General features: G+C 44.0%; 1 protein-coding gene across 1 annotated transcript in view; it reads left to right on the forward strand.

Moving 5' to 3' along the window:
- The window catches only part of alk (ALK receptor tyrosine kinase), a gene marked incomplete at both ends in the record, with an annotated part of 479282 nt that overhangs the window by 302351 nt on the left and 152029 nt on the right, over nt 1-24902 (forward strand). Inside the window, one exon of the mRNA XM_084451093.1 lies at nt 12337-12541. Coding sequence (XP_084307219.1) covers nt 12337-12541 — 205 coding nt within the window. The remainder of the gene's footprint in view (nt 1-12336; nt 12542-24902) is intronic.

A 24902-nucleotide genomic window follows, 5' to 3' on the forward strand; every position in this document is an offset into this window, starting at 1 on the left:
GTCGTCACTGGCTCCTCGGCTCCCTGTACACAATTGGTTACCTTGGTGGGGTCCCGGCGGACGGGCCAGAGGAAGACCAGGTTCTGTCGGAGGTCCCTCAGTAGCTGCTGCATGAGATAGTTGGCGTTGCTGCTTCCCGGAGCCTTGACCCAGTTGGTGCCTGCTGGGACGGCCTGGAACACGCGTTGATTCAGCCGGTCCCACAGCTCCCCTGGTCCAGCGGTCTTGTAGATGATGCTCACGAGGTCCTGGACAGTGAGGAGGCAATCACTAGAAAGTCTGGTTAGTTGTCTGGCATACCCTTCAGAGTCGGTCTTTAGTGGGGGTAGTTGAAGTATCATGTCATGTATATCACTGGGAGTCATGGAGCGGTGGACGAGGCTCATGGTTCCATTGGCGTTGGGTAGCTCGATCATCGGGAACTGGCCGTCCTCCTCCTCCATGGCTGACACGGATGCTCCGAACCCAGTGTCGGAGTCTTCAGGGCCGCCGCAGGCACCCCCTGAGTAGGGTGTGGACGCGGCCCGTGGGGCCCTTGGGGCGGGTGTCTGTGGTGCTGGAGAGAGGTTACGAGATTTCATTAATTTGTTAAAATTGTCCTCAGATAGTTTACTTTTTTCCAGGTGGTCGGTGATGAGTTTGATGGCTGCCTCTTCGGTGGACATTGATGGCGGCCCCAATTGGAGTGGTGCCCCGGCCTGGTATGCCCCTGGCTGGTAGGCTGGTGGTGGTGCAGCGGGAACAGGTGCCTGGACGGAGAGAGAAAGATTGGGATAGAGAGGGGGCACTGGTGCCGGTTGGGGCATCTGTGGAGCGCTCGCTGGTGGAGGGTGTGGCGGCTGCTGCGGGGGTGGTTGCGGAGGATTGGGGTTGGGGAACGGAGTGTACTCATTGTCTCTTCGGGCCTGAGGGTTATCAGTCTGGAACGGCGGGACCGTGTCTCCCCCCTGGCTGGAAAACAGTGTTAATTCACCTCCCTTCTGGCGGTTCCTGGCCTCGGTTTCCCAGAGACATAAAACCGCACAAACATCGCTTTCTAACTTACGCTTTTCCTTTCCTTCTCTGTCATCTCTTCTACTTTATCCTTTACTCCTTTTATCACACACATCGCAAATGTACCATTAGCGGGCCATCCCACTTTATCGAGGTTGCGGAGGGCGACCACGCTACGGACCCCCTGTGTGTCTCGCATGTAGGCATAGCATTTGCTCTCAGTACAGTATTCATCGAGAGTTTTACCTGCGTTTGCACCAATGTTTCAAACACTTCAGGTCTCTAATGCACACAACACAACAGTCACTTCAATCACAACTTCTTGAATAGTAGTAAAACAATAGAATAGTAGAATAATAGTAGTAGAACAAAATGGTACCTTTAATCAGAATGTGGAACGTACTTCATGTGGAACAGCAACAATTGTTTAATATCGGAGTCGTTATGGTTCTATTTCGCACCGCTCGGATAAAACACTTCACACAGTCAATGAATATGAAAACCCAACCAGAAGAATAATTCTTCAACAACTATAATGTTAACACGGGCGCAGCACTTCTCTGTGAGCCTATAACCAGGTGTCTAGGTATGGGAATTCTTGGTCTATGGACAGACTATGTAGTTATGATGTAGCAAGCATCAAACCTCACTGTGGCAACCAATGTGTATGTGTGGACCTTAATAATCTCTCTACACCCAATGCCGTACGTCTCAAGCGTAGCCCTTGGCGAGTACTCTTATTAAAAAGGAATTTTTCTGTGAACAATCGATGTACGTTTGGAACTTTATGTGGAACAGCAACAATTGTTTAATATCGGAGTCGTTATGGTTATATTTCGCACCGCTCGGATAAAACACTTCACACAGTCAATGAATATGAAAACCCAACCAGAAGAATAATTCTTCAACAACTATAATGTTAACACGGGCACAGCACTTCTCTGTGAGCCTATAACCATGTGTCTAGGTATGGGAATTCTTGGTCTATGGACAGACTATGTAGTTATGATGTAGCAAGCATCAAACCTCACTGTGGCAACCAATGTGTATGTGTGGACCTTAATAATCTCTCTACACCCAATGCCGTACGTCTCAAGCGTAGCCCTTGGCGAGTACTCTTATTAAAAAGGAATTTTTCTGTGAACAATCGATGTACGTTTGGAACTTACTGTAATGTCAGAAAAGCAAATCCTCCAGTTGATGTGTTGGTTGTCCTTTTTATGGAGGGATTCCAGGCCTCCCTGCCCCTCTGAGCGACCCTGCGTCCGCCCTCAACCTCGTCCGTCGACGGCTTGGCTAGGAAGTTGATACGTGGAAGGGTGATCAGTCCAACGGAGGTCCACTCAGGAGGGCAGATCAGCTGGAATCCCACTTCTTGACACCAGTGAAATGTGGTGGCTGGACTCAGTTGACCTATGACCTTCGGACACTCACAAAGTACTATTATAACACTTCAGATTGAATTCACCAGTACCACAGGGTTCTCCTCCCAAGGACCAACACAATCACACAACCTTGTCAAATGAGGACACGAAACATAACAGAATAGAGTAAAAGAAAGTTACTTTATTACCTTACAATTGCAGCAAAGGGACGGTTACACAGAGACACAAGTGTTATCTGAGCAAGCGTGCCGACTGATGTCGGGACGTTTTATATGTTATTCCACACAATACATTGGTGCGTGACTACATGTGTTAGTACCTGATTGGTTGAAACCTTTGTCTAGTGCTAGTCCTATGAGCTCACTAGTTTCGTTTTCCATTCAGCCGATATGATTAGGGTGTTCCCTGTTAGTTACATTTACTGCAACTTTGGCAGGCCTTTTTTGAGGTTTTCAAGGGGTCTGGAGCTTTCGAAGGCTCTTTCGTTGCAGGTTGTGTGACCTTGGCAGTCAACTTATCTGCTACTGGAACACAGATGTATAATAACAACTTTTGACGTGCGCACTATGTGTTCTGGAAAAGTACAGACTGCTGACATTTAGTTCTAATCACGCGATGCAGTCGATGCCTCACATTATACTCAAAGGTGTCTTAGGGTCAAGCACATGCGCAGTATGAGCGGGACTAGAACCCAAATAAGGTAGGTTAGTTCTAAACAGTTGAAATAACACTTTATCAAATAGTACCTTTCACAGTAGTCAGATAGGTTTTGTACCACCACTGCTCCTCCTTTATCGGCTGATTTAATTATGATATTCTTGTCTGATAGTAAGTCTACCAAGGCTTCTCTCTCCACCTTTGTTAGCTTGTCACGGACTGAGTACTTTCTCTGTTTGTTAATTCTTTCAATGTCTGAGTTCACAAGTCGGCAAAATGTGTCAATAGAAGGAATTTGTCTGCTTGGTGGTACAAATGTACTTTTACCTTTGAGCGGGAATGAGTGGGCTCTCGTGGTGCATTGTTCCTGCAGTGTCACTCGCCTCTGGTGTTGTTCCCAGCGGGGTAGGCTGTGCTGTGCTTCCCATGCTGTGGCCTGCTGGGATGTGGAAAAGCTCCTTCAGTTTGACGATTCTCGTGAACTTGTAAAAGTCGACCTTTGTATCGAATTGGTTGTCGGTGTAATATGGGACAAACGATAGCCCTTTGTTTAACAGGGACAGGTGATTGGTGTTTAATACTTTACTTGATAGGTTTATCACGTTCTCCTCCCTTGTCTCGTGTGCGGTCTTGTTTGTCAGAACTGGTCCGGCTCTCTTCTTCCTCCCCCGTCTCACTTTCCTCCAGGTTTGGTTCTTCGCAGCCTTTGTTCTAAAAAAGGGCGTGGGGTTGCTGATCCATCCGACCTATATTGGTTCTCCTCATCACTCACAGCAGAGCCTACATGAAACTGTAGCCAATAAAATGCAAGTGCATAGCTTACAGACTGCGGGACTGTAAACGAACAAAATATCATATCTGGGCTAAATATTAGCTGACAAATCCATTCCACATATCCGCCTTCCATATAATAAAAGGAAAAAGCCCAAGAGGGGTTTGTCGGTCTGTAAAAGAACCTCTCACTATTTGCGCACTGAGATTATTTTTAAATTCACACACTGAAGTTCCATATAGGATCTTAACACCCAGGGCTGAGTTTCCCAGAGGCATCATAGCGCTACGTTCATCGTAAGCTATGGCGTTCATCATAGCGCTACGATGAACATAGCGCTACGATGCCTCTGGCAAACTCAGCCCAGTGCCATTTTCCACATGAACTGACCAGTCAGCGGGCAGTGCTTAATACGTTTTGATCCGTAATCTGGAACTTAACCTGCCCCGGAGCAGGTTAGCTCGGCAGCATAAGTTACCACGGCAATATAGCATGGTGAAAAGTGATCCACCTTCGTGGTACGGATAAACCAGGCTTGAACCTGAAGTTATCGTGCCAACCCTGTAATCCTGTTTCGTAGTAGAGGGCCCAAGTCTCAAATTTTGTATATAGATGGGACAAAGTGTGTAAAAACACTGAGATTCCATACTCAAAGCCACGCTATCAACTCAATGCACTATTGTGGAAAATCCATTTATCATAAGGAGTAAATATATGTTTTCAGTTAGTATGACTTAGTGAGCTTTGTTTGCATACATGCCAAGGAAGTGTACATTGACGAGAAAAAAATAATTGAATCAATTTTGGAATAAGGCTGTAATATAAAATGTGGAAAACATGGAGGGGCATGAGTACTTTCCGGATGCACTGGACAATATGCGGGAAATAAAGGTAAACACAAAGGGGACATTCACGTGTGTCTTCTCAGACGCTGCTTTGAACGTTGGAGGGGATTTTGATTAATTCCTTGACAGTTTGCAGTACACAGGGTGTTTATCTAATATTGATGGTTGTTAGAGTCAGGGCTGAGTTTTGAAAGGATAATCCTTCCTAAACTAAAAAAAATAAGTGACTCTAATCTGGGGCTCTCACTGGGTAACAGGCTTGTAATCTTTCACCCGTAAGCATTTCAGAGGTTTAAGGAGCCATTGTTGGGTATGTAATAGTCTTGTGTCTATAATACGCTCGCCAATACTTGGAAAAGGAAACACAGTCAGGGTCTTTTGTGGGGGCAAAAAGCTGTCAGAGGTCTTGTAAACCAATTTAATGTTCTCCAATAATGTGTACAAAAGCCTAATCTGCATTAAGACATACTCAACCCTGCTCATTTAGTGGGAAAGTATATTGTGTCTGAGGATTGGAATGGATATATTTAGATGTTTCTTCTCCCAGGCAACATTTAGCTGGGGATGTAATCTCTGAGAAGATGACAGTTGCCAACATTTGGACTGATGTGGTATGCTGTCAACAAGAGTTGATCGAATCTGTAACTGCTGAGAAAACTGGGGAAAGTGTTTACCCGCTTGCTGTTGTTGTTGTTTATCTCTTGGATTCAAATGCTCTGCTGTGTTTTTTGGGTAGTTGACAAATTTCCATTGGGGGAAATAGCCCAGTAATACTGCTGTTGATTATGTTAAGTTGGTGCATCAGCGCTTAGGGAGAAATCAACCTCAACAAAGTGTAGTAATGATGATTGGACAGCCAAACGCATGAGTGTTGTATGACAAATGGAGACTTAATCCATTGATGCCTCAGCTCCAGCCCAAAGCCAACAAAAACAAGCTGAAATGCAACTGTTTTCCACAAATCTGTCCTTTTGTAGATGACAAAAAACAATAGCTGCTTAAGGCAATTGTAAATGTGTGGCATGAGGTGCTGTGAAAACTCCAACGATGAAAGGCTGTAAGAACCACGCGTAGGATTGTATCCGACAGCCATTTAAAGCAATCTGCCACTTTAGTTGTGTATTAAGGATGGAGGCTGAATTTAAAGTAGTAAAAGACAGATGCACACACAACTGCTGGAGAACTCTGCTATACCCAAACGGCTTAACGTCATATCTGTCTAAAAAACAATGTCATACATCAGTTGTCCCCATTCCAAGTGGCCCAAAAAGTCTGTTCAAACAAGGCAGCAACTATGGAATTAGCAGAAATAGCTTTTCTCATGTAAGGCTTACATGGAATATGTTGTATATGATGTATGTACCTTTGAAACAGATATAAATGAACCCTTTAAGGGGAGACACGGTAGGTAAAAACATTGTTTTTCCACGCCCTGGTCAAATTTGAGATTTTGTGCTAGTTTGCTTCCATAACATGTCTTCTTTCATACTAGTGGAAATAAAACATCAAAAATACGCATTTAGATGTTTATTTTACTTCATTTAGTCTGTTTGCGTCTGTAGATTCTTCCTAAAATCACCAAAAGTTAGCCTTTTTTCAGAACGTCTCGCAGCGTTTCTTTCGTCTGGATCCGGTCATCCGGGTATCGTTTGAAAGATCTGGCTCTCGTGCACAATGTTATCGCAACCAAACCTGATAGTTTTTGTATCAGCAACCAATCGTGGAAATACAAAGGCGGGTTTGATGCTAACCGTGAAATCTCATTGGCTGTTGTTGATTTCTGAGAACGTGATTGGTTCAGCGCGTCATGTGACACGTTTCCACTTCCTTATATCTAATCCAAATAATGCCGTCTGTAAAGCGTTCTAAACGTAAAAAGCAACAACGACAACAGTGTTTGCCCGCAAGGTTGAACAGAAAACATGAGAAACTAAATGGAAAGGTTTACATTTATGAGATATAAAGTGCCTATTCGCGCAAGTTGTCATTAGCCGGTGCTAGCATGTCCAGTCAGCAGCAGGGAGATGAGGCTAGCGTTAGCATGTCCAGTGAGCAGCAGAGTGATGCGGCGCGTTTGAATGAGCTGATAACTGGGTTGATTTGTCCTAATTGTGCAGGGACTGGTATTAAAATTAACATAGATCCTCAGAATAGTGGGTTCTGTAGTACTTTGCTCTTAGAGTGCAGTCTTTGTGAGAAATGGCTATCGCAAAAGTGTCTACACATCGACTCGGCTTCATGATACAACTAGGAATGATGTTGCATTTGATGTCAATGTGAGGATGGTCCTCTTAGCGCACGAGTTAGGGTTGGGGTATGCAGCTCTCCAAAAGATTAGTAAAGTGTTGGATCCCAGGGCTTCATCTGAAAACGTATCAGAAACATGACAAGAGGGTGACAGGTAGGCTATTGAAACGTGTTCCCTCTCTCTCTCTCTCTCTCTCTCTCTCTCTCTCTCTCTCTCTAGCCAATATCAGAAGCCTATACATATGCACAGTAGTCTCTCTACCTGTGGCATTTCTACATGCATCCATAAACTGACCAAATAAACTGTTTTAATTTCAGTTGCTGAAATAGAGAGAGGTCTGGAGTCCTTTCACAGAAGCAGAGAGCAGATTAGGCAGGCATATGCAGATGTGGACCCAGAGGTAGGTAAGCTGACTGCCAATAAATGCAAAATGTTACAAAATTATTACAGTTATTGAGAATTATTACAATAATTCTCAATAACCAGCGTTCAGTGGACAACATGAAGGCGGCAATATGGGGTTGTCCGCTTCACTGATGACAACCCCATGCGCACCAGGAACATATTGTGGTTTTAGGACAGTTTTGGGGACTGCAGCTGAGTGGGTTCTACAGACCAGCTGCTTAGAACAGTTTTGTGAACTGCAGCTGAGTGGGTTCTACAAACCAGCTGCCTAGAACAGTTTTGTTGATAGCTAGTGTGGTGCCATCTGAGGAGTGACTCTGTAGACCTATGACGGCGTAGCTTGATGTCTCCTATGGTGTTGCTTTTGACGATGGTTATATCACTTGTTTGTTTGGCAATCTATATTTAGCTTCTATTGGTGTTTACCCTGCATTGTTTACCACATCTTGTCCTGTGTATTTATGAATCAGCTTACTCTTCATGTTCATTCATTCATTCATTCATGTTTTCTCCATGTAAAACGCTTAAAAAAACACAAAAAGTTAGATAATCTGTTTTCTCATGCATGTCCTCGTCAAATGTGTCTATCTTTGTCCATGATCTGTTTAACAAAATAATACAAGCTTTCTAAAAGGGAATGTTCTCTTCCCTACTAACATTGTCTCGTCTCTAGTCTCGTCTTACTAACACCCCACTCGTGGGCTGTACCTTGACGTGGTGAGCGGGCTTCCAACTAAACAGGTCTTGCTTCTCTATACAAAATGTCTACTCCTGGACTATTTTGAATCCACAACATGCTGTGTTATTCAGTTTTCAGTTTCTATGTGTTTTCAGATGTTGTGTAATGTTGTTACTAATGATGTAATTGGATATTGTGTTTGTAAATATTGGTTTACAATGCAAATGTATGGTTTTTTACAATACAAATTTTCAAAGCCCGTTTTCTCAAAATGAGTTATTTCTCATCTTAGGGACATCAAAACCACCACTTGAGTAGCACCTACATACACCTAACTTTCCAGTTTTGTTCCAATCCATATTCTGAAGGGTTTGGCCAAGGGGGATTTTTTAAATTTAATTCATAGCCTGATTTATATAACAGTTTATCCCTAAAACATGGCAAAAATTGGTCTTTTTATGACTGTTGACAGTATTTTCTGATTTCTGAAGTGAAGAAAAGATATATCAAAAATCCCCCTGGCCAAAGTTTTGAATAGGGATGTGTGAACAAAATGAAACAAGAATTTTGAATCTGTCTTGAACCAATTTAAAAAATGGATGTCCCGAATTTATGCAAATTAGCGCATATTTAGCGCATATAATGCCTAATTTGCATATTAATCCATAAGATGTCAGAAAACTTGTAATACAAAAAAGATGCTCCTTAATGTACCTAACAAACTGGGGGAGTTTGATGGTGATACCTATTAAGGCTTTTTTTTTTCTATTCACCTGGGGTGTCTCCCCTTAATTCATACTTCATCAGACACGGGGGCCTTCAGTCTTCTCCCCAGCACTATACTCTGTCTTTAACGTGCCTTGGAACCTTGCAATTCCGCCCTCGCTTGTTAGAGACTAGGTCCAGGGGTACCCAATCCCCCCTGGGGTGTCTCCCCTTAAAACACGTCATTCGTTAGTCAGATTTATAAGCAATTTCATATGCTTAAATCTGAATATTTTGCTGGGCTTTGTGCATTAAATTGAATAATTTAATTTCAGTGTACCATTGCCTAATCAAAGCAATGGTGAAAATAAAAGAATCTCAAACGTGTTACAGGTAAGGTTTTCATGCCATCTCACTGGTGAATCATCTCACTGGTAAATCAATGTAGCATTTTCTGTAATTCTCCACTTCAAATACTCACAGTGGTGTTGAAGAGAAAGACACAGAACACACACACACACACACACATGCTGAGGCGGTCACTGATGGAATTTGTCCTCTGCATTTCTCCCATCCAAGCTGTCGTCCTCCAGGGGCAGCCAGACACAGTGGGCAGCCTCATCAGTGGCACCTGAGGACCAAGTCCATGTGCTAAGTCCAGGTCCTGGTCAGGAATGAACAGCATCTGTTCTTCTGCATCTTCTTCATATTGGGGTTCTAGGTAGAGGGAACCCGAGTGAGCACAGGGAGAATATAAACTCCACACAGAAAGGCGATAGCCACGGGCCACCGTGCCACCCATGAGCAATTTGGGGTTTCTCAAGGACACTTCGGCATTCTGCTGGGAGCTGGGATCGAACCAGCGACCTTCCGATCCCCGGCCAGCTGCTTTACCTCCTATGCTATGTGATGCACGGTTTACAATCCTCTATCCCACCCATCTCCAGGTTTTAAAGACTCATTTTCCCATCATCCCCTATTCATTTCAGGGCTCAGCATAGTAGCATCAGCTAAATGCTGGGAATTGGTGATGACATATGGGCCCTATTTTCGTATCAGCGCTATGTGGTGTTATGCCCTAGTGCTGGCAAATTGCCAGTTTTGTCTGTCACAAACGGAATATTTCCCGCCTCTGCCGAGTTTGTCAATTTCATGGTGCACAATGAAGGCGTTTGCATGAGAGTCGGTTGGCCAATAGGGGTGTGAAAATGCAAAACAGTTGGCATTATGCAATGGTGGCATTCTGTGCAGTTTGGTGACTTCACTGATGCACACTGCACACATTAACATAGAGTTATCTGAAACCACATGAGGATGTTTGATGTATATATGTACATATATTTTTTTTATTATATTCTATACTGTATACATGCTGTACATATAGATGTATATAGTCCCTGTTCTTACTCTTTTTGACACTACTAAATGGTAAAGTGACTGCACTTATATAGCACTTTTATCCAAAGCGCTTTACACTGAAGGCTTCTCATTCACCCATTCACACACATACACACACATCATTGGTGGTAGCTGCCAAGCAATTTGGGCTTCAGTGTCTTGCCCAAGGACACTTTACCGCTGTACCTCCTGAGCTACAGCCACCCACCTAAGTTCCCCGACCTTGCTGTAGTTCCACTGCTGAAACACTAAATTCCCCCCTAGGGGGATGAATAAAGTATCCATCCATCCGTCCGTCCGTCCGTCCGTCCGTCCGTCCGTCCGTCCATCCATCCTCTCATGTTTCTTGTATTCTTTCCATTTGCACTACAGAAAATCCCATGAGCCCATACTTTATACTGCAATTGGGTATCATTCATTCATTCATTCAAACTTTATTTCAGACTTGGGTCCAGATAAAAGACAAGACATAACACACAATGAATTACATATGAGAGATCAATAAAAGATAATGGTTTAAAATATATTAGTCTTACAAAGAGACACTTGTAGCAATGTCTCCACAGCTGGAATTGGTAGCATGTAGTAGCATCAGTACAAAAAGTAAAAGTAACGCGTTACTGTAACGCCACTTCTTTTGGCAGTAACTAGTAATGTAATGAATTACTTTTCAAATTAAAATAACGCAGTTACAGTTACTGAAATGTAAATGGGCTCGTTACTTGTTACTTTTGCGCAATGGGCACATACTGTAGCCTACATTTCCTGTTTATGATCTAACGTCAACGTCAGCTTTCTGTCATGGAAATACGGACATTATTTTTCCCTCCTCGAGATCAAGGACAGAATACTGGTTAAGTGTAATCTGTAGGTGCCCATAAGGTGTGTACCCGAATCAGTTATTCGGGAAAACACAAATGCGATGGAAACAGATATTTTTCCTACCCACGTTCCTCTGTATTATTCGGGAAAAGGTGCAAATGTAATCACCTCTGATCTTAAACAGCACGTGTTGCAGGAAAAAGCAAAAAAGTCTAAATTAGCCTACTCCTGATTTCGCTAAATCTTACAAACGGACACATCACCTAGAAGCTGTGTCAGGTATCGATTCATATCATGGTGGATGGCCACAAATTAAAAATTCCTATTCTTTTTGCAACATAGGACCAATGTCACTTTCTCATCAGCATACAAAACAAACATAATTGTCACATGAAATCCTGCTATGGGCTTCCTCTGAGAATAATGGGTTAGGGTTAGAACAGGAACAGATCCTCTTCCCTCTCATTGTTGATTTGTTGTTTACTACTTTCTCCCTCAGACTTTTATATGTCATTATTATTCATTATTTCTGAATGTTAAAATTATTCTGCTTTAACACAGTCTTCGATTTTACACACTTGTGAAACTGTACTCAGTCAATGGGTGAATGACATCAATTAATGGGTGAATGACATCAGCATTTGAATGTTAAAAGAACTCTCGTTAAGTCAGAATATCGTTAACTCAAATGACCTGAACCCATGCTTGTCTGTATCAATAATGTCTTCTCAATAATGACATTAGAGATTATTTGCTTTGCTTGCAGACTTGCTCATTGTCCTGCCCTGTCTCATCCCTGAACCCTGTCCAATGCTGTCTCCATGTTAGGCACTATGCCCGAAAGCAAATTCCTACAGTAGTATGTTGAAAAACTACAATGGCAATGAAACAAATTATTTTCCTGATATATTTAAATCTGTTATATTTAAACAGAATTACCTCTGTTGACATCAAGGTTATTATAGTTAACGAAAACTAACTAAAAATGAAAACTAGGTGTGAAAAAACATTTTAGTTAACTAAAATAAAAATAAAAACTAGGCTGTACAAAAAATGATTACTAACTAGAACTGTATTGTGTGTTTACAAAACTAACTAAAATAAACTAAAACTATAGAGAAAATGACCTTAGTTTTAGTCTTTTTAATTTCATACATAAGCCTAATATTTTGGGTGGATTTGAAATATTTAGCTGTGCCCCTGCGCAGAAGTAAACTGACATGCTCCAGATGGTTTGTTTCACACGGAGTGAAACAACATGAGCTCGCAAGATCAATATAGTCTCATGAAAAATAAACTAAAACTAAGCATTTTCTAATGAAAAAAAGCTAAACTATTATAACCTTGGTTGAGATAAGTGAAAATCGATCACATACTCGATTACAAATCCCCAATAACCTCTCTGTTCGTGTATTCTGTTCTGGCAGGTCAGTTCCTGTGGGTGAACGGCTCAGCGTTGGCGGGCCCCTGGGTGCTCAGCCCATGGCTGTGGGGGGGCCGTGGACCCTGCGGCCTGGACATGGCCGTGTTCCTCCACCCGCTGCAGAGCGGACGGTACACCGTGTGGCTCGTGGAGCGGGACAAACGGCCTCTGGCCCTCCTCTCCACCGATACGCTCCCACGCATCACAGGGTGAGCAGGGTTCCTCTTTCCTTCACTGCGTTTCCCATGTCGATTACTAACAGGACATGCAGGGGGAGTGTGCAGGGAGAGTGATGGTATAGGGATAACATTCATACCACCACATAGGTATGGTGTGGAAATGTATTCACACGCACACTTACAGTTCACATGCATGCTCGCCTCACTGCCAAACGAAAAAGTGCAGAACGGAAAGCCAGAAGACATCATACCACTGCACTGACATGATGACATCACTAATCAAACACCAAGATGCTCCACAAAAGTAGAATCAAATCCAGCTTTTCTACTCCACCACTCACACTGTTGAGGTGGAGCTGTTACTGTATGTGTGTCCACGCATGCTTGCCGGCAGGCCAAAAAGGAATATCATTGTGCCCACTGAAATAGTTGAATTCTCTTCTTCCCCTTGACTCACTGTTGAATCCAAAGATCATGCTTTCTGCTGTGTTTGTTGTTGTTGTTGTGTTTAGTTTTGCGTGACCTGTACTTGGAAAAACCAACAAACAGTCTGATAATGGTCTCAGACGACGTGGGTTTCTGTGTAAAAGGTTCACGTTTGGAGGAACGTGTAATCATTGCCCATTTATTTATTTAAAGGAATATGCTCGTTTTTGACAACCTGGACCTTATTTACGACATATTATAAGAAGTTTGACTCACCCAGATCACTTTTTTGTTGTTCGGAGGCCTGTAGAAGAAATATAAAATCCAGCGCGAGCCAGTATATCCATGTAATGGCGGCGCACGGGGCTTAGGGAATGCCGTTTCTCAAAATCCATTTTCGGCCGCTAAACGGTTGTTTTCATCAATCACATTGCATGAATCGACAGTTGATATTCCTCTACGCCAGCCATTGTTGTTTTGGTGCCAAATAAGGGATCTTGATCCTCTGTAACATGGTCTTTAGAAGCCTCTCCCCCACTTGCTCCAGCACGCATGCGCACAGGCCAGCGCGCAGACTTGCTATTCCGATGTGTCGTTATTTCTCGAGACTTCCAGACGTGCATCGTCTGGCCTCAAGTCCCACTCAGAGCAACAAATGCATTCCTCCTCTGTTGGCATAGGGTGACAATGTAGGCAAAAACACCACCAGTTACCATCTCTTCGGGAGCGTGCAGCGGTTTGTTCTCGAGCCAGCTGTTCCTCTCTCTGTCTCCTCACCCTCCTTTCAAGGAGCTCTTCGTCCGTATACTCTGGCTCAAAACGATATGGACGTCCGTCATATTCTAATTCATTTTCTAGATCCTCTAAATCTGACAAATATTCAGCCATATTGCACACAATATTCTAGGCACCAACAATCCGATCGTAGCGCAGACAATGTGAGCGCGAGTGTAGCCTACAGACGGAGAATAGCAAGTCTGCGCGCTGGCCTGTGCGCATGCGTGCTGGAGCAAGTGGGGGAGAGGCTTCTAAAGACCATGTTACAGAGGATCAAGATCCCTTATTTGGCACCAAAACAACAATGGCTGGCGTAGAGGAATATCAACTGTCGATTCATGCAATGTGATTGATGAAAACAACCGTTTAGCGGCCGAAAATGGATTTTGAGAAACGGCATTCCCTATGCCCCGTGCGCCGCCATTACATGGATATACTGGCTCGCGCTGGATTTTATATTTCTTCTACAGGCCTCCGAACAACAAAAAAGTGATCTGGGTGAGTCAAACTTCTTATAATATGTCGTAAATAAGGTCCAGGTTGTCAAAAACGAGCATATTCCTTTAAGTCTCCGACGCAACTTCAGGCGAGGCACGGACATCAATGCCGGGCTAATCGGCAGAGGCTAATCAGTCACACCCCGTAATGACGCAACCCACCAGCTGACTGTCAGCTGTCATAGCATTGGTTCAGCTCGCTAGAGTGCATGTATTTAAGCTGTCAAAACATGTCATTGTTCACTCTTGTCATTACTGCTGATCGCTTGTATCTGCGTGCTCGCCCCACCTCCTCCCCTGCTCCGCCTGTGTTCTGTCGATGTCATCTCTGTTGTCATCGTTGCTCTCTGTTCCGGGGGTATTGCTGCATTCTTCTGGTATTCCACTATGCGTCGGCTAGTGGAAGCCAGGGAACTTCACTTGCTTAGTCTCTGTGGCTCTCCGTGGTGATTGTGGGCCGAAACATCTCCGAAGGGCCATCCTCGCGGTCTCTCCGGTCACCATGGAGGCAGAGGCTCTAGGCTGTACTCCTTAGGAACTCCACGAAGCGTCGGCCCGTGGAGGCCGGGGACTATAATGTACAGCAGTCCCCCTGTGTCCCTCTTTGACGGTCTTAGTGGGCTGAGTTACCTCCGAGCGACTTCCCGATCGCGGCCCACTCTGATCGTCATAGAGGCAAGGGGGTAAATCGATGCCGTTCCCTCTTCCGGCACTCTGGGCCAAGCTGGCCCAGAGGGGGGGGGGGGGGCATCTAGATTTCCTCTCCCCCTACTATCGCGCTTTCCACATGCTGTGGAAGGCAGGGTGCCCCCCGAACAGAGCACACCGCCAAAAAAAAATGATATGCTGTATTGCTACATGCACAATCAATTCTGACTAAAGTGATCTCTGAAGTCTACTTTAATGAAAGCGGAAAGACATTAAAAAAAGGTAAACAGTGAGGTGCCTTCTTAGTATTGACAGTTTTTTTCTTCCATTCAGAAAGGCACGTTCGCTCACTGTCTGTCATTTATTTGGAATCCACATGAGTTGCCACAAAGGAGTTTCTATCCTCCATGTGCCACAAAGGAGTTTCTATCCTCCATGTCCGTGTAGAACACAAAAACAATCAATTACCAGCACATACCCAGCACATGGTGTACACAGGACCATTATCTGACAACGTGCAGAATCGAACCCTGACTCCGCATATTAACCTCAGGTGTAGTAGGTAGGTTTCACAGTGGGATTTCAGAGGCTTTACATACTTAGAACAGCATGATTCACATCAGAACTGCGAAATTGAGATTTCAAACAGCAGAGAGAGGTTTAAGAGCATGTTTCAAGTGAACCTGACTGCTGTTGCAGCTTTAAACAGGATTATTCATTGCCTATGCTTTGACTAGCTCCGCTCTAGGTCTGTGCTTTGTGTTCTATTGTGAAGAAGACGTTGAAATACAAAGAGGGAATCATTTCTTTGTGTGTATGTGGACACGTTCCATCTTGCTTGTATGCGTAATCTCCTAAGGCCCTGAAAACATCTAAATGTCAAGTTTTATTCAGCTTTATCTTGTGTGTGTGTGTGTGTGTGTATGTGTTTGTGTGAATGTCCGTGTGTGCAGGTTTCTGTGTGTGTGTATTTGCATGCGCATGTGTGTGCACGTGTCTGGGTGCACACCAGGGACACTGCCGTTACTGTAGCCTACTTGTGTGAGGGATTAGATTAGAGTGCACACTCACACTTTCATCTGTAGTCAGTGGCAGACATCCGCCCACACTATTTCACTCCTTTGTGCTGAGACCAGCCCAGCCAACTCTACTCTTTAACTGTACATGGGAAAAGTCAGATCATAAAAACAGAACAACAGAGAAATCAACCAGTCTGGAAAATCAGTCTGGCAACTAATTCCCTACCGAGTCCTTGCATTTGGTTTGAGAACCCTGAACACAGCAATGTTTGTTACAGTCAGGGCATTCGATCAATGGGAACTCGCCGCACAAGTTTGGTTGATGAATGGTTGCAGTAATTAGCTAGCTAGTATTGAGTTGCATCCATGGTTGCAACAATAGAGACAGGTTTTGAATAGATTTGGTTTAAAGGGACAATGTGTGTGTAGTTCTCCAAGCCCACACTCTGTGTCATCTCTATGGTAACTATGCACCAGTCTAGTTTGTTTTCATTTTGTGTGACAGTCTTTTGAAAAGCTTCCTTGCAGCCAACCAACCAGACTATGCAACAATCTCTATGGTGGCATATGCAACCTTGTAAAATTCAGGAGGTGGAAGACAGGTCTGTGCCAATCCGACATAAAAACAATTGTCTTGTTTATGTCATTATTGTGTAAGAAATGTTGTATGAAACTTGTCTAACTGACTAAAAACAGTCCTTCCACAGAGCTGTTCCTCACGGTAGACAAAATAAAACAATAAAAAATAAAATTCTGGGTTAGGGAAGAGCAAATCGAATTGAGTTGCTGTCCCTTATTTTGAGTGATTAATCAACTAGCGAGCATTGAGAGACATTTTCATATCAAACGTATAAAGGTCTGCCTTAATTCACTTCCAACTATAATATACCCCTTCCCTGCCCCAGTTATTGGAAATCTATTCATCATGTCAAAATGTATGTAAAAAAAAAAATATATATATATATATAAAAAATCACCATCCAGCCTATTTCCACCACCTTCTACTCAAGAGGCAGTTTACGGTGGCCGACTGATAGGCTTTGAGGGGCTTTGCATGGGACTGTTGCTCTTTAAAGCACTGCCAACCCACACTGTGCATGTCCATGTGATAAGAGGCACAGGCAGGGCTGAGGCTTGCAGAGGGGAGAGCAAGAAGAGATGATACTGTGTCTTTTGGGAGCACAGCAGTGAGAGCTACTGTAACGAGAAGGTTTGTGTGTGTGTGTGTGTGTGTGTGTGTGTGTGTGTGTGTGTGTGTGTGACATATCCTAAATGGCTGTTATATTTAAGGAATGCGCATAGCACGTCATGACCGAACCGTGAACTTGATAGTGCTGGACATATCTAATTTTCCACCTTCAGCGAGAATGTACAAACATTACCATGTTCCATCTCTGCAGTAACCCACACTTTTACACATTTGTCTGCTAAATACACCAGATATTGTTGTCAGTGAAGTACCCAGAGAGATGTTTGTTCTGGAGGTCGCAGCACATTTGACCTTAGCCTAGAGGAAGCGTTCATGACCAAGGTCGTTAAATACCGACCTCTCCTGAATACCATCTCAGAGCTAGGGTACAGATGCACACTACTTGTGTTCATAATTGGCAGCCTAGTACACACATGTGTTGGTCGTAAGGGGGTTCCAACTGCGAACGCCCAAAAAGAGGGCTTGGTAAACGGACTGCACTTATATAGCGCTTTTATCCAAAGCGCTTTACAATGAAGGCCTCTCATTCACAGCAACTGCCATGCAAGGCACTAGCCTGCTCATTGGGAGCAATTTGGGGTTCAGTGTCTTGCCCAAGGACACTTCCACATGTGGACAGGAGGAGGCGGGATTCGAACCGCTGACCCTACAATCATTGGACGATCCACTGAGCCACAGCCGCCCCAGGCTTAATGCCTCACTACATCCTGCTCTGTCTCTGCTGTCACAAGCAGACGCCATACTGTATATGGAGACAATGCTACTTTGAAAGGATCAGGTATGTGAAAATTTGTTTGTCCATGAATTGTGACTGTATACTGATTGTACCTTTAGTACTGTATTTGTGTCCCTGTATGTAGTTTTCTCTATGTGGAGAAAATTGTTAGTGTGTGTGTGCGTGTGTGATTTTACAGTACCCAAAGCGGGTGAATTGTACGTTTGTGGAAAGCATAGCAGTGTTTTTGATGGAATGGGATGGTGTGTGTGTGTGTGTGTGTGTGTGATACAGTACACCACAGGGGTGTGTTGTCAAGGCTGCCTAGGGGGAAGGATGTTTTTATCAGTATGGAGGCTGAATCTTCAGACAGGCCCAGGTAAAGCATTAGCCCCCTGCCACATATCATTATGGGCCCACCCTCTCTCTCTCTCTCTCCCGCTCTCTCTCTCTCCCCGCTCTCTATCTCTCTCTCTCCCGCTCTCTCTCAATATCTCTCTCGCTATCTCCCTCTCCCTCTCTCTCTCCCGCTCTCTCTCAATATCTCTCTCTCGCTATCTCCCTCTCTCCCGCTGTCTATCTCTCTCCCGCTCTCTCTCTCTCTCTCCCGCTCCCTCTCAATAGCTATCTCTCTCTCTCATCCTCTCTCCTGACCTTGCCCCCCCACACTACTTCATCACCAAGGGAAGGTCAAGTCTCCCTCATACAAGTGTGGATACTCTCTCTCTCTCACACACACACACACACACACACACTCACACACACATACATATGCATACACACACACACACACACATATGCAAACACACACAGACAAACACCTGCGCGCACACACACACACAAGCATGCACACACACACACACACTCTGATTATGGGCTCTCCTTTCGAGGTCAATCGGGTCCACCTCTATCAAACCAGGTGCAGTGCACCCCTTTAACAAAATACATCATGGCAACATCAATGTCAGCCAACGTGACCATAGCCTATATATTGATGTACTGTACTATGTCATCATGGAAACAAAAGGGGTGCGGTATGTGTTCAGGAAGCAAGGCGGACGCTTTGCCTTGGGCATTGAAATAAGAATTACAAGTAAATCACCTGTGTATGACAACTTTCAGGCTAAAGAGCCAAGAGCACACTATAGCAGTGTGTCAAGGCACTGTACATTCCTCTGGAGACATTGGGCCTCATTCACCAACGAAGTAAAGAAGTTCTTAAGAAGCATTTCTTCTTAAACTGTACTTACACCGTTTCTAAGAAAATTCTGGCATTCACCAATGGTTTCTCATCTGGGATTTGTTGTCAGCTAAGAACAGAATATATGAACACTGAATAGCAGTCGCAAGTAGGCCATTTGAGTGCGGAAATGTAGACTATGCAAAATTGGTGATTGCGGTTACCTCAATTCTACAGTTGGATGATATATGATTGAAATGCAATTATATTTGCATAATTATATGCCAATAACGTGTCCTAATCATAACCATCATTTCCATTGTAAACGTGTGCGTCAGAATATCTGATATGTCATAGTTTAAATCATTTAAATCATCAGAAAGGTGCTACCAGCTTTATTGGCAGTGCTCAGGTGCATATACGTATGACGGTTGGACACATGCAGTACATGACCTACTGTAGCCTTACGCTATCACTAGTGTAACTGCACTCCGTGGCGGCAGGCCCCTCTGGCTATCTAAACCACCTATTATTAGGTTCAGCTACGTTGTCTATGAGATGATAATACGCTCTAGGACCTCCAAACCCTCCACAAAGCACCATTACATCAAACTTGTACTAGCCGCCACAAACCTATACAAGTAGGAGCAGGAGAGAGAGGTATGCCTCACCGGGTTTGATGTCTTCTCTGGCGTCTCTCTGCTCAATACCACCAGCTTGGGTTTAAAAGCAGTTCACTCAGAAATATCTGTGATACAATCCCTGGGGCAGAAAGCAGCGCGGATCCTCTCTACATTTGGAGCAGTCAAAATCCCTGGGTCCTCGTTGGGCCAGGACAGCCACACACATTCTCTACTGCTGTTCCCCTGGTGACACCACCTGCGTCCCATGCTTGCATTAGACTAAGTTCCACTGATTGTCACACACCTGAGTGTGTGACAATTTGTTCTCCACATTTGACCCATCCCCTGGGGGAGCGGTGAGCAGGAATCATTTTGGTGATGTAGCCCCCCAATTCTAACCCTTGATGCTGAGTGCCAAGCAGGGAGGCAATGGGTCCCATTTTTATAGTCTTTGGTATGACTCGGCCGGGGATCGAACCCACAACCTCCCAGTCTCTGGGCAGACACTCTACCACTAGGCCACAGAGCTGGTTTTTCATCTCTCATCACCTGGTGCAGTGTCCTCTTAAACTTCACTTCAGACGACCACTCCCTCTCAGGCATAATTTCGGTACCACCTAGTGCTAAAGTAAAAGTGAAAGAACAGCTAAATACAAATGGAATTGTTGATAAGAAAGAAGGGGTCAGCGTCGTACTTCCTAAAGACCTGCGTTCTGCTGTTTCACCACTAGGGGGCCAGGACAGAAAAGAGTTGTAACTGGGTCGACCGGCCGCCAGGGCCTCGAAGCGATGGGGCAAGCGTCTTATGCAATCTTATGAAACTTTTTTTCTACTTTGCTAATGTTCAGTAACACTTTATTTATTGACTAACTTGAGATACGAGATATGACAACTTTTGCAAAGGACTAATGCTTTTTGTAAAAGAAAACAAAAAACAAACATAAGCTGGGGAAAGCAATTTTGCATAGATACGTTTCATGCCATAACCACTGGCATGTAGACTGCTCATTAGACATATGGAGGACATTCAGGGACACAGAGCACAAACAAAATCAACCCTAGGTAATGCAACTGAACCTCTACATCTCACTGTTATGGTAGTGAAATGCTCTGATTACAGCCGTAGCAGTACGGGCCAATGAACTGCCATTGTCACCTCTTACATTTAAAAAAGTGTCACGCATCATCGGGGCTACATCTAATGACTAATCCAAATAATCCTAAAATCTTGTTTAGTTCACTTAATATTCTGCTCTGTGAAATACGTTCTACTTCAGTAGGACTTGGACGGCCCCAAAGCAGAGGCAAACAGAATGTGTAGCCAATTCTTCTTAAGCTCTGTCAGAGCTGCAGTACTGTTTGCATAATTGAATTAATATATAATTGATAAACATTGTAGATGTTTAATGTTCTACAGGAATGAATTGCAACTTGTATAATCAGGTGTGTGGGTGGTTTCAGTATCCATTTAAATCTGTTCAGTCATCTTCATGAAAAGTGCACGTGAGTGTGCACTTGCCTGCACGCCCACGCGCATGTGCCTCTACTCTCTCAGATCAGCTTCTTCTTATGTGTCCTCTGTTCTTTTCTTGGAGGAAAGCTAAACGAGCACGAGAGAGATTGTGCTGCCTCAGGCCTCGCATCACACTGTCAAAGCAGTTCATTCATCCCTGGCCGGCCTTCACAACTTTTCCGTTTCCCCCATTAGGTGTCTGCCAGAGCTGACATCCAGCTCTGGAACCCGGGGGTTGTGGAAGCACGTCGGCTGACGAGGTATCCTGGACGGCAGATTCTGGGACATCTGCCAGGGAACAACGGCTCTCTTTGGCCGGCTCTTTTGGAGAGAGGGGACTGTTTAGAAATATAATTCCTGCTTTTGGCCACACATCATACAATCCCCAAGGATAGTACTGACATACTACTAGAATGTAACATATGGTCATAGAGTAATCTTAATACAACAAAATGGATCACAAGTTGATTTTCTTTGGAAATGAAATTGTCATGTCCATCTAGTAAGCTACTGAAGTTTCATTCCCATCACCTCATTTCTTCTAGTAAGTGACTTGGCAATGAGAACAATTTGAGTCTTGAGAGTTTCAACTGCAGTATTTTTTAAAACTAATCAACAATAAGATCTGTATGCACATCACGGTGGAGAAGTTGATAAAGAGTTATCACCAGTGCCAAACAAAGGGAAGGGAGTACAGTGTGGGTGTTTAGTCAGGCCCAGTGGCATTGTTTCCTACATTTGAGATGCATTATTGTTTGAAGTTTAAGGACCCTACCTTACCAGTCGTACTCTTTCTTCTTTTCTTCCTCTCTCTTTCTTGCTTTCTGTCACTCCCGCGGGCTGCCAAGGCTGGCTTCTCAGAAGTTTTAATTTCCGCTCTGCTGTTTCATATGCAAATTGGACTCCTTGTAGAATCCCACAGTGGCATTGGCTACCGTTCCTAACATTGCTAGAGCAAGATGTAAGTGCAGTGCTGCAAACGTGTACACGTGCGTGTTAAACTCTCTGAACACAGTGGTGCTGTTTGACAAAGGCTATGGTTGATTGTTATTGGATACAGGTAAAAGCTTTAGGCACAATGTTCAAATTTTGGTATTTCACCTGTGCAAAGTGTCAGGACTCATATGGATGAATTTAGGGCCGTACCCATCTCTGAATTTTGTGAGTCGAATCAGATTCGCCTGATCAAATCAGAGACTCGACAACCCCCCCCCCCCCATATGTCTAGGCTGAGGGGAGACCACAGGAGTCGGGACATCTGTCAAACTTTAAACTCAAACTCGCAGGCAGCACAATAAAAGATGACTGTTTTTCTTGCTAAACATGAATCATTTAGCCCACATTATCCATCTACTTTGGATGTCTCCGTGTTTTTATGCAGTGTTTCCCATAGCCTACATTAGGGTTGGGCGATTTGACTGCGCATTTGAAAGTGTGCGTGAATAGGCTAATGCGTTGGGCATCAGTAAACAAGGAAATGTTTTGGTGGTCGCTGAAGCATTTTCACAGATGTTAGAGCTCAGTCTGGCTATGGGGGGGGGGGTCTCAGTTAATACAAGCAGATTGATCTAGGAAAGCAGTTTTGTGTTGTGATTTTCCTTTTGGGAAATGCACGTGATTGCTGGCGCACAGTAGACTAGGCTCATAGCGGAGGGGAGGGGGGCTCCCTGTCTTCTTCCCTCCTCTGTATCATCTTTTACTGCACAAGAAATAGCTACAGTAATACCCTAGGTCTAAAACCAATGATTGGCCTGTCCTATATAAATCACAAGGCAGGTGAGTCATCTTAGCCCATCTGCATATCTTGACAGTGAAGCAAAAAATATGACTGCTCGACTTAAAGGAGTAGTAAAGGTAAAATGCATGTTTAGCCCTGTTTTAAGGTTACTTATGATCATATACAATTGTTCAGATCAAAACGTTGACAAAACTAGCATTTTCGAGAAAGTTGATAATTGCTCTACCACCGTTTTGGTCATACAATGGATGTGGATGGGCATCTTGAAAAATCATTCAAAAACATGTTACGTAAACTCTCGATTTCAAAGACAAGAAACTCACCTAGGTGTTAGTTGGCGTTCTGACATATAATTCGCCATAAAGTAAGATTCTAGTTCATCTGGAAAGGCTTTTTTAAATATTTAGCATAGAACTATTTAGTCACAGCACATACGTGTGTAATTAACCTATTTAACCTGTGAGCCTCCATCTTTCTTTCTCTTGTTTCATCTGTCCTAAAACATCACGGATCCTGTGTGCCGTTACAAGCCAGTAATTGCCTCAGTGGAACTTTCCAGACCAAGCCGTAGGTACATGCGAGTCGACCCGCTTTGTATCTACTGAAGAGCAACCAATCCACAACTGTTCCTTGGATCCATCCTTTCGGCAAGAGCGAGAGGGGGAGCAGTGAGGCTTTGCAACTTTAATTCTGAACTGTTTCGGTTGGCTGTACACCAAACAGCGCCGGAATAGACTCTGTACTACTCTGCAAAATCTGAGTGTCCAGCCTGAACTCTGGGTCGCAGTGACTCACAATGGCAAACAACAGCAAAACTGTGACGCAACGAGCCGGCGGACGATGCCCATCAACCAAACCAACAGCGCTGGTCACGTGGAGTTTCGAGAGTACACCGAGAGCTGTCCAGTCGAAGCGAGCCGCACGCCACACAAACCGTAAGGTCCATGCTAACGCTGCTCGGTTGATGTGTTGTGGTTGCTATGTGTTGCTGAGTTTAGATCATAGGCCAGGCTGCACCCACCTATCATCTATTCCCTTCCTGCTTTGTTTCCATCCTGCCACGTTTGTGTTCCCATATATTGTTGAATTCTGTGTTTTCATATTATCCTGATAATATGTGACAGCGGCTGGTGATTTGGTCCGCAACTCGGCAAACCCCGAAATGCGCTAGAGGGCAAAATAACTAAAAAAACGTTTTTTTTTGTTTTTTGTTTTTTTGTGTATTACCAAAGTTGAAGTTGTGAAGAACCTACTTACTATAACAGACAACAGTTTTAGGTTCACGAAATACGTTTAATTAGTCTGCAAACTAAGCTCGTTTTTAGCTGATTTCGAGCCGGGCTTGGGGGCGGGCAGATCGATTAGCATGATTTGTTTTCATTGGCTATTGCTTCCGGGTTCTCCGCCCCCACCAACACGCCGGCTGTTTACATTCAGTCCCACGTTTAACCATGGATGCTACAGCTTTTGCTAAAGAGAAGACGGGGATGGCATCCAGGACATGGAAAGAGTTTAAAGAGCAGCTAAAACTCCAGCAGAGCAGGACTCGTTCGTACACGGAGTTTATTCTTGATGACCTGTGATACAGAGATGACTGTAACAAAGCAAGCTGCTACCAAGCGAACGCGAACGACGTAGCAGATTCACACCACTGGTCTGCTGCCAAGCATTCTGCTTTGCTTTGGGGTAAGCTGATCTTTATACTATCTGTGCTGTTTACATTACATTAACGTTAGTCGTTTAGCAGTAGCTCCTTTCTAAACAAGTGACTAAGTCTAGCTAGCATAACAAACTAACAAAGGTTAGCTAGCTAACGTTAGCTAACATGCTAGTTAGCTGAGCTAGCCCTTTGTTCCTAAACTAGCCAGCTGCCTAGCACAGGGACATGGCTAGCTAGTGAGCTAGCCCTTTGTTCCTAAACTAGCCAGCGAGGCAGCTAATATCTAGCCAGCTAGGTAGCTATTACAGAGAGAAACAGAATGAGAGAGCATGAGAGGTATGTTAGTCTGACACCTTTGTTTTTTGTTTTGGTTACAGTTTGGCCC

Source organism: Borostomias antarcticus (assembly GCF_949987555.1).
Source record: "Borostomias antarcticus genome assembly, chromosome: 16".
Classification (NCBI taxonomy): Eukaryota; Metazoa; Chordata; class Actinopteri; order Stomiiformes; family Stomiidae; genus Borostomias; species Borostomias antarcticus.